At 44.5% G+C, this 14,613-nt stretch overlaps 1 protein-coding gene across 2 annotated transcripts in view; it reads left to right on the top strand.

Annotated features, from left to right (window-relative positions):
• RAB3GAP2 (RAB3 GTPase activating non-catalytic protein subunit 2) overlaps positions 1-14,613 on the top strand; it is a 60,077-nt gene that overhangs the window by 24,092 nt on the left and 21,372 nt on the right. For both annotated transcript variants that reach the window (XM_066618861.1, XM_066618871.1), the window contains 7 exons: positions 583-799; positions 1,450-1,593; positions 3,104-3,186; positions 5,723-5,787; positions 7,435-7,525; positions 8,786-8,913; positions 9,375-9,588. In XM_066618861.1, coding sequence (XP_066474958.1) covers positions 583-799; positions 1,450-1,593; positions 3,104-3,186; positions 5,723-5,787; positions 7,435-7,525; positions 8,786-8,913; positions 9,375-9,588 — 942 coding nt within the window. The remainder of the gene's footprint in view (positions 1-582; positions 800-1,449; positions 1,594-3,103; positions 3,187-5,722; positions 5,788-7,434; positions 7,526-8,785; positions 8,914-9,374; positions 9,589-14,613) is intronic.

A 14,613-nucleotide genomic window follows, 5' to 3' on the forward strand; every position in this document is an offset into this window, starting at 1 on the left:
TGGTGGTATTTATTCCATTTCCTTGCTTTCTTTTAAGATATTCTCAGGGTGATTCTCATTAATAATATTGGTAATTGTCTTCAGTAAATGATCAAATATATGATCTGTCCCATCAGATATTGGTAAGAGACAATGTTTATCATGGCATAGTGTAAATAGTTTCTTAAAAAATAGTTTCCAGGCAGCAGACTGCTTTGTACAGGTCTTCCTAGGGGAACAAAGCTTGACAACTTTTGCATGTGACAAATTTGCTTGTGCCTGTTGTAATGTCTACTCAAGATTGTAGTTGCAGGGGACTGGTAACGGAGTGGAGTTTGAAGCACTAGCCTTAGGGAAAGGCAGCGAACATAGCAGCAGCAAGAGGGACTGTAAGCAGTAGTGAAGGCAGTGGCAAGAGAAAAAGAACCCAAGTGAGCAGAGAGGGGTTTGCAGAGTGCCTGCTCCAAAGCTAGTGGAAAGGCTGGCGTTTAATATCTGATTCTCAGCATATTCAGTTGCCACTCAGAATGTGGCAATTGTCAGCAGACAGAACTTGGTAGAATTTTTGACCTAATTAACAAATTATTTTACCCTCGCTCACAGGCTACCGTGATGCACAGGTTGGATGGATTCAGACTGTGGAGGATCTCCATGAAAGGGAAGCTGAAAAGACAGATTTTTCTCTATTTGGCACACCTCAAGGACCAAGCAGGGTAGCTCAGTTCCTAGTGATTTATGCTCCCAGGAGAGGAATTCTGGAAGTGTGGAGCACACAACAAGGTCCAAGAGTTGGTGCCTTCAATGTAGGGAAATACTGCAGGTAAGAAGTGAGACTCTTCACATTGTGACAGGAAAAATAGTAATAAAGGAAAGGACTGAAGCATTACATTTGATACCCGAATAGCCCAATATCTTATATATTTCTAATAAGAAGATGCCACAGAAAGGAAGGAAATTTCAGCTCGATCAGATGGCTCAAGCAAGTGGCCTTGTTCATTGTCTTTTATTAAACTTGTGTATGTACAAATATGTGTTCTACTGTGGGTTAAAGTGACCTAATGGTAATTCTAAATTTGCTGGCTCAACCAAAGTTTTCCAGTACTTGGTTTTAATGGGAGGCGGAATTTTGCCATGTCTATTCAGGGCCTACATCTGGACTGCATCCAGAATAACACTCCTGTGGAATACACGCTCCCTCCAAAACTAGAAGGAGCTTTCCATTTGTGCAAAGCATCCTTACACAAGCAGAAGAGGTCCTTCCTGTGAAAAGAATTCTTCTTCCATTCTGGAAGTGGCCTTCCTTTCAATAAAGCATTACTCTGAATGCAAACCACTGTAACAAAGGGTAAAGATTCCCTGTGGTTATTTCCTACAACTAGTTGTACTTGACTGACTGCTTCTTTTGTCCTTTGCGAAAAGTGTGTGTTGATGATTCTGCTTTGTGTTCTGTATTTCAAACTTGTGTTTCAGGTTGCTGTATCCTGGCTATAAAATTATGGGCCTGAACAACGTAACAAGCCAGGGTTGGCAGCCTCAGACCTACCAGATCTGTCTTGTTGATCCAGTGTCTGGAATAGTAAAAACAGTCCACGTACCTTTTCATTTAGCGCTGAGGTAGGGTTTGCTAAACTTTATAATTGAATGATCTCCACGCCTTTTATCTTTAATGAATGACGCAACATTATTTTGAAGGTACTCAAGAGTATGTTCCTCTTCTGTTTCAGAGGAGCAGTAGGGGCCTTTGCAGAAGTAATTTTTTATTTGCACCACAAATATTTAGATATTAATTTGTTATGATAAACTTGGACATTTTTCTTTAATTGTTGTATATTTCTTATGAATTTTCATATAGAAATATATTCTACATGCCCTATAGAAAGCTCATAACTGCCAATAGAATATATAAGACGAGTCTTGCTGAATCAAGCCAGTCCTATCTAGCTTATCTTCCTTCTCTCACAGTGGCCCATCAGATTCCTTTGGAAGCACAGAACACAAGACGCTTGTATTTGTTGCCACTCTCTTGCATCTGGCATATTCAGGATTGTGAAAAATGAGCAAAGCCCCATTATTAATGTATGCATATGCAAATCATTCACCTCCAAAGTTAAACATGAGATAACAGTTTTCTAAGAAAAGAATTGCGTTATTGCAACATTGAACTGTACAATTGTAGTACTTCATAAATGAGGTCCAGGCTTTCGCAAGACTCTCAGTTTCCTGATTATTATCCTCCCGTAACTTCTTGTCGCTTTGAGTAAGAATATTCCAAATTTTCTTTTTTTTGTGATGGAATTGTGGATAGCTGTTCAATCTTTTTAATTTTGCTTAGATGAATTTTTAAAATTTCTCAGCTTCAACCCTGATTAATTTTGTGGACCAGTACATATACATTGCCTGCCTGTTTGTTCTATGAAATCCTGGGCCATTACATACAGGTGTTAATGGAGAAATATCAGGGAATCTCAACCCAATCCTGTGCTTCCCGATACCCAGGGCTGCAGTGGCACCAAAACAGTTTCCAGTGCATTCCATGGGGCTGGGAAGCAGTGTGGGGGTCTTTCCTTCAGTCTTCTTCTTGTAATGGTATTTCATTTCCTTGGCACCCAAACAACCCCCTGCCTTGCAATTTGGGGCACCTGTTGCTGCTGTTAATGGTTCATTGAACATATCTATGCAGCTTTCCCAGATAAGTAGCTTTGGCATCACTGGTGACAAACGGCACAATCTCCTCCCCACTTGTGGTGGGTAAGTTCAGTATTTAGTTATATCACTTTAAGCAATGAGTGTTTGCCTGCTTATATTGACCTTGCAAGATGTCACTTGGAAGAAATATGCCTGTGAATATCAGATTCTGGGGACAGGTGGGGCAGGTGTTATAGTCTTTATGTGTGGCTTGACAGCTTTTGAAAGGCATATGTCTGATTGCTACTAGAAATAGAATGTTGAGCTAGATGAACCTGGTGATATAGAAGTGTGCTTACCTTCTCCCCTTGCCCTGCTGCAATTCTATAGACCACCTTCTTTGAAGGTTGTGTGCTCCTTTCATCATCATTGAATAAAAGTGTTAGTTGCGACAGTCGCCAAACTATCTTCCTCTGTGTGTTTTCAAAATGTCTTCCAGCGATAAGAAGAGCGAGCGAGCAAAAGATATGCATCTAGTGAAGAAGTTAGCTGCCTTGCTAAAAACTAAAACATTAAATATGGGTAAGCTTTTTTATTTTTTAAAGTTGTTACTATCTTGGTGTTTGTAATATTATGTCCCTTTGAAGATCACCCACGTTAGAGAGAAAAGGAATTTGCTTTTTTAAGATGATTAGTTAGAAGTAGGTGAAACCTCAGTTGGCTCAGAGTAGAATAATAGCAAAAACTACTATAAAAAGGATTTCCTGCTTAATGTTTTATGTAGGTTATGTAAAATTATGCCCCCATTGTAAAGGCTTTAGATGTGGGAAGACTGTAATGTTATGGCAACCTGCATGGGAATGCTCAGTGTGGCCTGTGTTTTGATGACAGCTGGATGAGTGGCATAGCACTTGAACTTCTGCACACTTTGGCTATGCAAAATCTTTTGCAATCAATTCTGAACCGCAATATTTCTCAACTCCTACTGAGTTTAGTTTAGCTTATGCAGAAGGAATTTGAAAAAAAAAACACTTGAATCCCTCTGTTTGAGCAGTCTGCCTTTTATACAGGAGTGGGTCCTACCAAGATTTTACAATTTAGCCCAACTGTGTTCCACAAAAATGAGTTGGATTAGACCACATCTTGCATAGACCTGTATTTCTGTGATGTATTTTTTTGAGAGGGCCGTGATGAGTTAACTTGTCACTTGCACATGAACTTATAACAGGTTTTAGATACCAGGCTTGATAAAAATTAACATTAACCAATGACTAGTTATTAGTTTCAAAGGAGGTAGATTTCACCTTGTGTGTCATCCATTTTGTTTCCACTAAGTCATTTACATGTTTTCAGCAAACGGAATCTGAGCTGGCAGTTTTACTGAAGACCTGTCTTTTCTACCAGACCTTTAATTAGTTATGCTTTCAGTCTTTGTTTCTGCTGCTTTTATATTTTAATTTTTTTTTATTATTTTTACCCCTGTTAGCCACTATGAACTTTTATGTTATTGGAAAGGTGGGATACAAACTTTACAAGCAAAATAAATTGGATTTATGCCACTAGTCGAGGTCAAGCAATGAGCAAACACATTTCAACAGCATCTTGAAAAATAAGAGCAAAGAATGGTGACAGTCTAAATGGCTTGCGTGAATTTGGCAAGCAGCAGAGAGAAATGCCCCTCTTCTACTCCCTAGGAAATGTGCACATGCATCTCCTTTCATTTGACTTTGATTCACATGGTTACGTTTTCTTTTCAACTAAGTCCTTTATGGTACCCGTTGATGAGCTGAGAACGAAGCAGGTCGTACAATGCTACAGAGTGTAACTTTTGTGCCAGCATTAAAAATCTAGGGCCTAGCTGCTTGATGAGCCACAGCAAATTACGCTGCAGCTGGCTGTGCAGATGTATTGCTGCGGGCAAAGTGTAACACGTGACAGTGCCAGCCGTCACTTCATCGCTTGCAAAAGGTTTTGTGTATGTGTGTGTGAATGTCATATGATTTAACCTATAAACCTTACAACAAGACTTAGAATTTGCATTTGCAGTTGGGTGAAAAGGGGAGAGGATATATTTGCATCAGGGGAGTTACTGGAGGGAAACAGCATGCTGGGGTGGAAAAACAGGTTGCAGACTTCATTGAATGTTATTCCCAAATGGCATGGAAACTGGGGGTAAGAGATAAGGGTATGATAGGTGATATCTCTCAGGGTATGCTACTAAGAAGAGTGTACAGGTGTGCGCCACTTAACAACAGGGATGCACTCTCCGATCCCCATTGTTATGCGATTAGGTTATTAAGTTAACAGTTAGTCCAATCTAATGCCTTTGTTGTGTAAACAAACACTCCCTACCAGATACCAGCTGGTTGCACAGGCTACTGGAGATAGATTGCCTCTTCTTTACATTCTTCAGAGCCTCTCTGTTGTGTAAACAGACACTGTGCTGCAGGCTATGGGATACGCAGTTGCCTCATTAAGAGCATCTTTCCTGTGCTTTGACCACTGTCATGCAGTCTGTTTTTAAGCAAATGATTGTTAAGTGACGCGCACCTGTATTAACCCAACCACCATGGATGGGGCTGTTCTGGAGGAGTGTAAGCGTTGCTCTACTTTTTCTTCCCTGTGCTGGAGTTGATCCCACAATGCTTCAAGCCCTCCAAGGATTGCTACAAAGGCAGGAAAATACTCATCTTAAGGTCAGGATGCTGGGGAAACTTGTATTCAGCCCTGTCAACGTATAGTCATGTTATTCTTGCACTGAACATTGAGTAAGTCAATGATGACGGCCAACATTTGAAGCAAGAGGCAGAGAGGCTGGATAGGCAATCTGTTCTCCTTTTTAGTTTTTCCTAGATAGAAACACACGTGATAGCTGCTGTGAAATGTCTGTGTGCTGTGCTATCTCACAAGTCAAAGTCAGGATTTTAAATCGTGCCGTCTAGGAGCAGCTATCTACAGTGCATTGTCTCTGAATGGTAGAGTTTAGGGTACTATTTAATTGTCCTTATGCATACAGAAAAAAGTCCGCTCTTGAGTATGGGAACCCAGATAGGAAATGAAACCTTAGGAATGCTTATTAAATTGCTTATCCTTATCCTGCATATTGTTGTCTTTCCAGATCTGGTAGAGGCTGAAGTGAAGGAATTAATTCTTGATATTAAATACCCTGCTACTAAAAAACAGGTAAGTAGCCAATCTTTATTCTGCAGATAAATGCCTTTTAGTCAAAATTAGATAAATGGCTTTGGCATATTTGGCAACTACTTCCATATACAGTAAAATTCCAATAGTCTGGCATACAGTTGTTCCCAGGACTCCTGCTGATCCAGCATCAAAATATTGCTGAGCGCCAGCCCCTAATTTGTGCCTGGCTTTGCAATGGTGTCACTGAGACGGGGTACAGGAGCCAGTCTGGGATAACCTGACTGACCTGGAGTAATGTAAATAGCGATTCAGTGCAGGCAGGAGAAAGCAGCAGAGTGCAGGGTTGCATGTGCATCTTCTCATCTCCCAGTGTTTGTTCACTGGGGGCACTTGCCGGGTGTCCTTCTGTTGAGGTTGGGAGTTGCTGATGGGCTGCAGTGTCATTGTGAGGAAGAAGAGGAGGAAATTTGAATGGAATGGGACATGCTGAAGGAAGAAACATACTACTTGCTTTGCACCCCTGGCTTGTGCAAACAGTGGCACCAAGGCAGCCAACTTGTTGAGGCTCTGGTGTGTGAGGCCAAGTCTCGCAACTGAATCTTGATCCAGGGCGTGAGGAAGAGAGAGGGCCAGACTATCATATACACATAGTCTAGCACCACCCAGGTCCTGAAGGTGCCAAACTGTCAGATGTTTTTTGCAGTTCCATTTGGCATATCTATCACTATGTGCAAACATTTATTAAATTTTTTTAAATTGGAACATGGGTGACCCCTACATGAGGGAATGTAGGGTTGTCCCACCAACATACAAAATGAACAGTCTCCTGTTTTGTATTGTGTGGTGGTAGTGAAAGGGAAAGGTGACATGCCCTTCTCAAGATGGTTGTACATGGAAGGGATCTTGGATTCTAGGAATTGCCTGTGCCTCTTTAAGTAGGCCCAGCTGTCACTTTGAAAACTGTTGCTCTAAATCAGGGATGTCAAACTCATTTCATACAGAGGGCTGAAGTTAGCATTCAGGGCTCCTTCTGAGGGCCAGAAGTGATGTCATTATGCAGGAAGTTACATCATTAAGCAGCTAATGGTCAGAAGCCAGACCTTGTTCTCATATAGAAACTCATTAACTGCAAATGACAGAAGAGAAAATATGCAAATCTTGATCATATTTCAAGATTTAGGAAAGCCCAATTTTCACGTGGGCTGCCATTTCAGCAGTAACACCTCAGCAGCTGAGAGCCTGAGGGCCGGATAAAAAGCTTCTGGGGGCCGCATCCGGCCCCCGGGCCTTAGGTTTGACACCCCTGCTTTAGATAACTTGCTTACAACATACTCTGGAATTTGTAAGTCTGGTTTATGAGATTTGACCCACTTCTGTAGTGGGACAAACCATTATTACAGGACTAATACTGTAGATGTTTTATCTTTACAGCTTTGTTCTTCAACAAGTAGCCCATAAAACCTTTCACCTCCCCCAAAACAGTCATATTAAGCAGTATTGAAAACTTAACTTCTGCCATTGTGGAACATTGTTTGTTTTTTAGTAGTATCATGATGTTGAATATAATACGTAATAGTATCATGTATAGACGTAAAAGTAGTATGTGCAACACATGTAATCATGTAATAATATTATGACGTTAAAAATAAATGTGTTTAATATATGTGTGGCACATTTTACTGACAGGCTTTGGAAAGCATCCTAGCAAATGAGCGTTTTCCACTCTCTTCTTTGACAAACATCATGCAAACATTAATGGATACTTTAAAGAATCAGGGTAAGAGAAAATCTATTTTGGGACTGCTCTGTTTCAGAGTTGGCAGGAATGCAGACAGATAATTGTTCAGTTTCTTATAGAAGAAACTGTACATTGCTGCAGTAGGTAACTATTGCAATTACCTGGCTTTGTTTATAGAACCCTTTTCTGTGGTGGTCAATTTTGTATGAAAGGAATTGGGGTGGTTGGGAGAGGAGGGAGTTGGGGAGCTCTTTTTATTCCATTCCTCCTCACCACAACTGATTACACAGGCCTGAGAATTTGAGGGCCAGTTTTTTTTTTCCAGAATATGTGATGGTTTTATATGAATTTGGGGCCATGGCATAGGCTCCCTTACATAGAAGCCGCTTGAACCATTTACTAATGAGGCTATGCCATATCTCCAAAACAAGACATGATAGGGCAAAGCTGGTGCCATTTTTGGAATCAGCACCCCAAATAGACCCATGAACAGGTTTCACTTTTAAGAGAGTGAAATATGTGTTGGCCTAAGTTATTAGATTGACTACATAGGAGGGCAGGTGCTCAGGGAGAACCTTCCTCGGAGTCCAGTCCCACATCTTCTACCTCCACCCCACCCATTCTGGTGGCTTTGGCAATTCTAAGAGGCTCTCCATCTTGTAGTTGCGTCAGACTGCAAGGCATCATAAATCTTACCAGGTCCAAGAAGGAGGTTCAGTGTAGATATTGAAGACCCCCTGACACAAAAAACCCAGAGGACTTCACCACTAAGTGTGTGTGTGTGTGTGTGTGTGTGTGTGTGTGTGCGCATGTGTGTGTGCGTGCACGCGCGCACTACATATAATGCACATCCATGTCCATTTTGCTATGTTTATCATAGGCATTTGTGAAGCAAAATGAGCATGTATATGTTTATCACATGTGATGTACATATGGAATATATGTACAGTTTTCTACATTGTTATCTGTGTAGGAAATTTATATTATACTATGAAACAAACCTTTTTTTACATTTGGGTTCAGATCTTTTGAACACTAGTGCAGTTTTTTTCCCCTTTTTCTCTCTTGTGTTCAGTGCCCTATCAACATTCTGCTTTGAAAGAGAAGTTGGCACTTACTCTGCCTAAAGGCAGAACTCACCCTGGCTTTAACCTTCCCTTGGTAACACAGAATCCTCTTTTAAGCAGCTGTGCTGGAAATACTGCTTAACAGGAAGTGTAATGAAACTGTGAAGAATGTTCACAGCTCCTTGGCACAGTTACCAGACTAATGTGCATCTTTTTTTCTGTTTCTCTGCAGAGGTGGAGTGTGTTGATGAAGGGCTGCTACAGTTTTGTGCAAACCAGTTGAAGCTTCTGCACCTCCATGAGTCAATCAGCAAGCTAAATTCTCTAACTATACAGTCTGAGATGGCTCCATCTGATAATGTGAGTGATGTGAAGATCTGGGTTGGGTTGGCTTGTCCCTAGAACCTTAAAATTTTCAAAAATAGTCATTTCATTTGTGGTGTTTACTTCAAGCAATTATGCATGAAACATGTATTATAAGAGAAAAGTATATTTTAAAGTTTCGAAGACACATTGACATGCAAGTATTGTTCAGTCAAGTGTAGGACAACACATCTGGCCCAGCTATCCTAGCAGTCAGGGAAGCAGTTTTTTTGGAATGCCAGTAAAGCAGTGTGTGATCTGAGAAATGCAGGCTTGTAGTCCCTGGTATATTGCGTAGGTGTTGAGACGCAAACCTTGGATCATGCAATAAAATGCAAACGGTGAAGTGTCTTCTCAGCCCTGTAAGGGACAGAAAGTGTGCAATGAATGACATTGTGTGTCAGTATGTCCAGGGTAGATGTGATCTTCACTGTTGCATGCTTCACGTTGCTTTTAAGGACTTGGCCAAATTACTCCGGCTAGATGAAAAAGAGTTTACTAGGCTGCAGATGTTACTGGAGAATTACAAGCAACAGAACGCTCACCCTTCTGTTCGTTTTGCGGAAGATAAAGATGGAGAACTGCCTGTGAAAACTTTCTTGGAGTATTTGGAGTATGAAAAGGCCATAATTAATGTGAAGAAGCTTGATGAAAAAGAATACGTGGCTTTAGGTAAGAGTCTTTTCATGATATACAGCCATGATAATCAGACCTTACAAAAGATGCAATACCTTAATGCAGTTACTTTTTTGTGAGTGTAAGTCACTCCCCCATGGGCATGGGACTCCCCTGTTCCAAAGATTTTTCTGTTTATGCATTGGGTTGCCCATCTATTGAACTGATTGGGAAGGGGGGCTTGTACGAGAGCTTCATTAGAACTCTGGAGTGATCAAAGTGTTCTGGATCGGGGGATACTTGGTGACCCCTACAATTGGCCTAAGGAATTTCAGAACATTAGAATGAATATAGTGGTGGTGGTACCCTTGAAATGTTACACTTTTTGTCAGGTTTGTCTCTCTCAGCTTTCCCATAAATCCAATTTTTTTTTTCACAGCAGGTTTTTCTGTCTCCCTTACTATTAAAACTCAACATCCCAAACTTGGGATGAACACTCATCAGATAAGCTAGATATTTATAGCTTGCCCAATAAGAGGTGGCTGCAGAATCATCTTCAAACATTTTAGTCCCTCCTGGTAACTTGAGATTGGCCCATCCCTTCCCTAAGTAAGCCATAGTTTTCAGTTGTCCTGAATCCATGCAACATGGCAAAGAATTCCATGTATTCCATGGCAAGTCCATCCGTGTATTGGAACATGTCTTACCAAGTATGGCTGTGGTTTTTTACATCAGAGCATGCATGGTACCCCAATGTTTGTGTTTTAATGTTTCCACCATACATGTTCAATCGTGATAAAAGGCACACGAACAAAATTATATCCCATCTTTCCTTCAAGACGTTCTGAAGCTCATGGATTCTTCCACACCCCATTCTCCCCTCACAACAAATCTTTGAGGTGGGTTAGGCCAAGAGACAGTGACTGGCCCAAGGTCACTTGGTGAGCTTCCACAACAAAGCATGGAGTGAACCCAAGTCTCCTTGGTTCAAGACCATCTCCTAACCATTACACCACAATGACAAGTGACACTTTCCATCTGCTGTTGCCTCTTTAAAGCCAAGGCTGTGCCTCCTCTCTCCTTGTAGGGGCCACAAAGCGCCAAATAACTTATGAGAAGGAGGAAAAAGAGTTTGGTGCTTTTTCTTGCGGGTTTTTCTTGGGGGGGGGGCATTGTGTTGTAACTTTGATGTGAGTTTCTTTGGATGCCAAAAGGTAGAATAAAAATCTTGTAAATAATGTAGTGGGTCAGGGGGAGGGTGGCGACTTGCCAGGCTGGCATTTAACAGGAATATAAGAACATAAGAAGAGTCCCGCTGGATCAAGCCAAAGGCCCATCCAGTCCAGCTTCCTGTATCTCACAGTAGCCCATCAAACGCCTCATGGAGGAGCACACAGGACAAGAAGGCACAGCATATGTCCAGGTGCTCCCCTGCATCTGGCATTATGGCAGCCCAATCCCATCCAACCTTGCAGCACCGGTGCAACCGCAATGCAGCCCCAGTGTAAGGGAACAAATGTTCCCATTTCTTAAGGAGGCTTCTGTGACTGCATACCCCATAGGCACAGCAGCACCGGCACTGGAAAATTGGATAGGACTGGGCCCCCAGGCAGCCTACTCCTAAAAGTAGGAGCTTGCACATACCTACCAGGGAGAAGGAGAAGCTTCTCACTGCATCATCTCTACCCAACCCCAGAACCAGGGCACATCCACTAAAATTGACAAAGAACATATTTCTTTACTCAGCACATGTAGTTAACCTGTGGAACTCTGGTTAGAGGAGTGCCAGTGCAAGGGAGGGCACCAGGATCCAGGTCCCAGGTTGTCTTGGGCGCCCCCGAGGCACCTGGTGGACCACTGTGAGAGGCTGGACTGGGTGGGCCTGATCCAGCAGGGCTCTTCTCGGCGCTGCCCTGCAGCTGCCTGCCCAGCAGCCCCTGAGGGCACAGCCAGAGCCTGGCAGGCAGGGTCGCCTCCAGCCCGCCCCGCCCCGCCCCGCCCCGCCTGAAGGAGCCCTGGCCCAGCAGCAGGGCTGGGGGTGAGCAGAGGCGCGGACTCACGCAGGGACAGGAGCATGACCACCAGGGCCACCACCACCGACACCACCAGCGGGACCTGCGCCGCCTCCGGGACCGGCAGCGGGGCGCTCTGGGGAGGGGAGGGCCCCTCGCGCGCCGTTCTCAAACCGCCAGCGGAATTCATCCTCTACGGCTCGCCTAGCGCTCAGAACGGCCAAGCGTGACGCGACCTTCCCTACCCCCTCCCTCCGTAGTGTAACATTTCTGTTTACCTGTAAATGTGTGTTGTCATCTGTTTTGATGACCGGGTAGATGGGACTCGTCAGCCTAGGAAGGCAGCTCATCTAAGAGAAGGAAACTCTGACCTCAAACCTCCACTGCCTTGTGGCTACATCCAGTTCTGGAAAAGGCTTCAGGAGTCAACCTCGAGGCAAAATCAGGAGCCGGAGTCCCTTAGGCAGTTCATGGCTGAACACAGTCACGTTCTGGCAACTCCTGCGACGCCGCTGGAACCAACCGTATTGGCTTCTGCCTTTCCATTGGACCATTCCAGCGACGTGGAGAGGGGGGATTTGCTGCATGGGTAACAGCCTATCCTCCATACCTTCTTTACCCAGGCTTCGCGCACTGGAGAGGACACTCCAACTTCGCCATACGGCGTCGGCACAACACGGGAAGCAGCAGTTTACCGGTTATAAGTCTTTGCTCGATTGGCGTAGAGCATGACGCCAGGGGCTGCTTCCGACGGTGGGAGAGATCATTGCATCTCATTGGGCAGCTACCGCCCGCCTTAAGCTGGGCAGTCCCCAGCCAGTAAGGTGTTGCCTCGCCACGGTCCGTTAACCTCATGGGGTGCGTGGGGTTTAGGGTGAAAACCGACAAGCGGATCGACAACTCTGCACCATGCAACAGAAAACAGAAAACTACTGCCCTAAAGCTGGGCACCTGGAACGTTAGGACAATGACACCTGGCTTCTCTGATGACCTGCAAGAAATAGACGACGCACGCAAAACAGCTGTCATCGACATGGAGCTGAGCAGACTGCAGATGGACATCGTCGCCCTTCAAGAGACTAGGCTGCCAGATTCCGGATCTGTCAAGGAGAGAAATTTCTCATTTTTCTGGCAGGGAAAACCACCAAACGAAACCAGGGAACATGGCGTTGGCTTTGCGGTCAGAAATACCCTGCTGAAATCCATCATCCCACCTACTGTGGGAAGTGAAAGAATTTTGTCCCTGCAGCTCCAGTCATCAGCAGGACCTATCACTCTCATCAGTGCTTATGCACCGACTCTGTCGTCTCCAGCAGAAGCCAAAGACAAATTCTATGATGACCTGGCCACCACTGTCAAGAAAATCCCTGTAAAAGAGCCATTGTTCATCCTCGGCGATTTCAATGCTAGAGTTGGTGCTGATAACAGTTCATGGCCCACTTGCTTAGGTCAGTTTGGCACTGGGAGGATGAACGAAAATGGCCAACGCCTGCTAGAGTTTTGCTGTCATCACGGTCTCTGTGTCAGCAACACGTTCTTCAACACAAAGCCCCAACATAGAGTCTCTTGGAGACATCCAAGATCAAAGCACTGGCACCAGCTCGACCTGATCCTCACCAGACGCTCCAGCCTTCCCAGCATCAAGATCACACGCAGTTATCATGGTGCTGCCTGCGACACTGACCACTCCCTGGTGTGCAGCAGAGTGAAACTGCAAACAAAGCGACTGTATCACACGAAAAAGGAAGGAAGACCTCGCATTGATACCAGCAAGACCCGGGATCAGAGAAAAGTGGAGGAATTTGCACAAGCGCTTGAGGAATCTCTTCCAGGCCCGGCCGACGCAAACGCATCCAACAGATGGGAACATTTCAAGAATACCGTTTACAACACCGCCTTGTCCATATTCGGCAAGAAGACCAACAAGGCGGCAGACTGGTTTGAAGCCCACTCTGAGGAGTTGACACCAGTCATTGAGGAAAAGAGGAGAGCTCAAGCAGCATACAAGGCCTGTCCCAGTGAGCGCAACCTGCAGGTCCTCCGAACTGCTCGCAGCAAAGTCCAACAGACTGCCAGGAGATGTGCTAACGACTACTGGCTCCAGCTCTGTTCCGAGATACAGATAGCAGCTGACACGGGCAACATCAAGGGGATGTATGATGGTATCAAGCAGGCCCTAGGTCCAACACAGAAGAAAATTGCCCCTCTGAAGTCTGCCACAGGCGAGGTCATCCAGGATCGGGCGCAGCAGATGGAACGCTGGGTGCAGCACTACTCTGAGCTATATTCCAGAGAAAATGTAGTCACCGAAGAAGCACTGAACAACATTGAGTGCCTGCCTGTGCTGGAAGAGCTTGACAGTGAACCAACCCTAGAAGAACTTCACGTGGCCCTGGACTCCCTTGCCTTTGGCAAGGCACCTGGAAAAGACAGCATCCCTGCTGAAGTCCTAAAATGCTGCAAAGAGATCATCGTCACTGAGCTGCATGAAATCCTCTGTCTCTGCTGGAGAGAAGGTGGAGTACCTCAAGACATGAGGGATGCAAACATCATCACGCTGTACAAGAACAAAGGTGACAGGGGTGACTGCAACAACTACCGCGGCATCTCTCTCCTTAGCGTTGTAGGAAAGCTGTTTGCCCGAGTTGTACTAAAGAGGCTCCAGGTACTTGCAGAGAGCGTCTATCCAGAATCGCAGTGTGGATTCCGAGCCAACAGGTCCACCACTGATATGGTATTCTCCCTTAGACAACTGCAGGAGAAATGCAGGGAACAACGACAGCCACTCTTTATAGCCTTCATAGATCTCACAAAGGCTTTCGACCTGGTCAGCAGAGACGGCCTCTTCAAGATTCTCCCCAAGATTGGATGTCCACCCAGGCTTCTCAGCATCATCAGATCTTTCCACAAGGACATGAAGGGCACTGTTGTCTTCGATGGCTCCACATCAGACCCTTTTGACATCCGAAGCGGAGTGAAGCAGGGCTGTGTTCTTGCACCAACCTTGTTTGGGATTTTCTTCGCTGTCCTGCTGAAGCAGGCCTTTGGAACTGCAACAGAAGGCATCTAT

Source organism: Tiliqua scincoides, chromosome 1 (assembly GCF_035046505.1).
Source record: "Tiliqua scincoides isolate rTilSci1 chromosome 1, rTilSci1.hap2, whole genome shotgun sequence".
NCBI classification, from domain to species: domain Eukaryota; kingdom Metazoa; phylum Chordata; class Lepidosauria; order Squamata; family Scincidae; genus Tiliqua; species Tiliqua scincoides.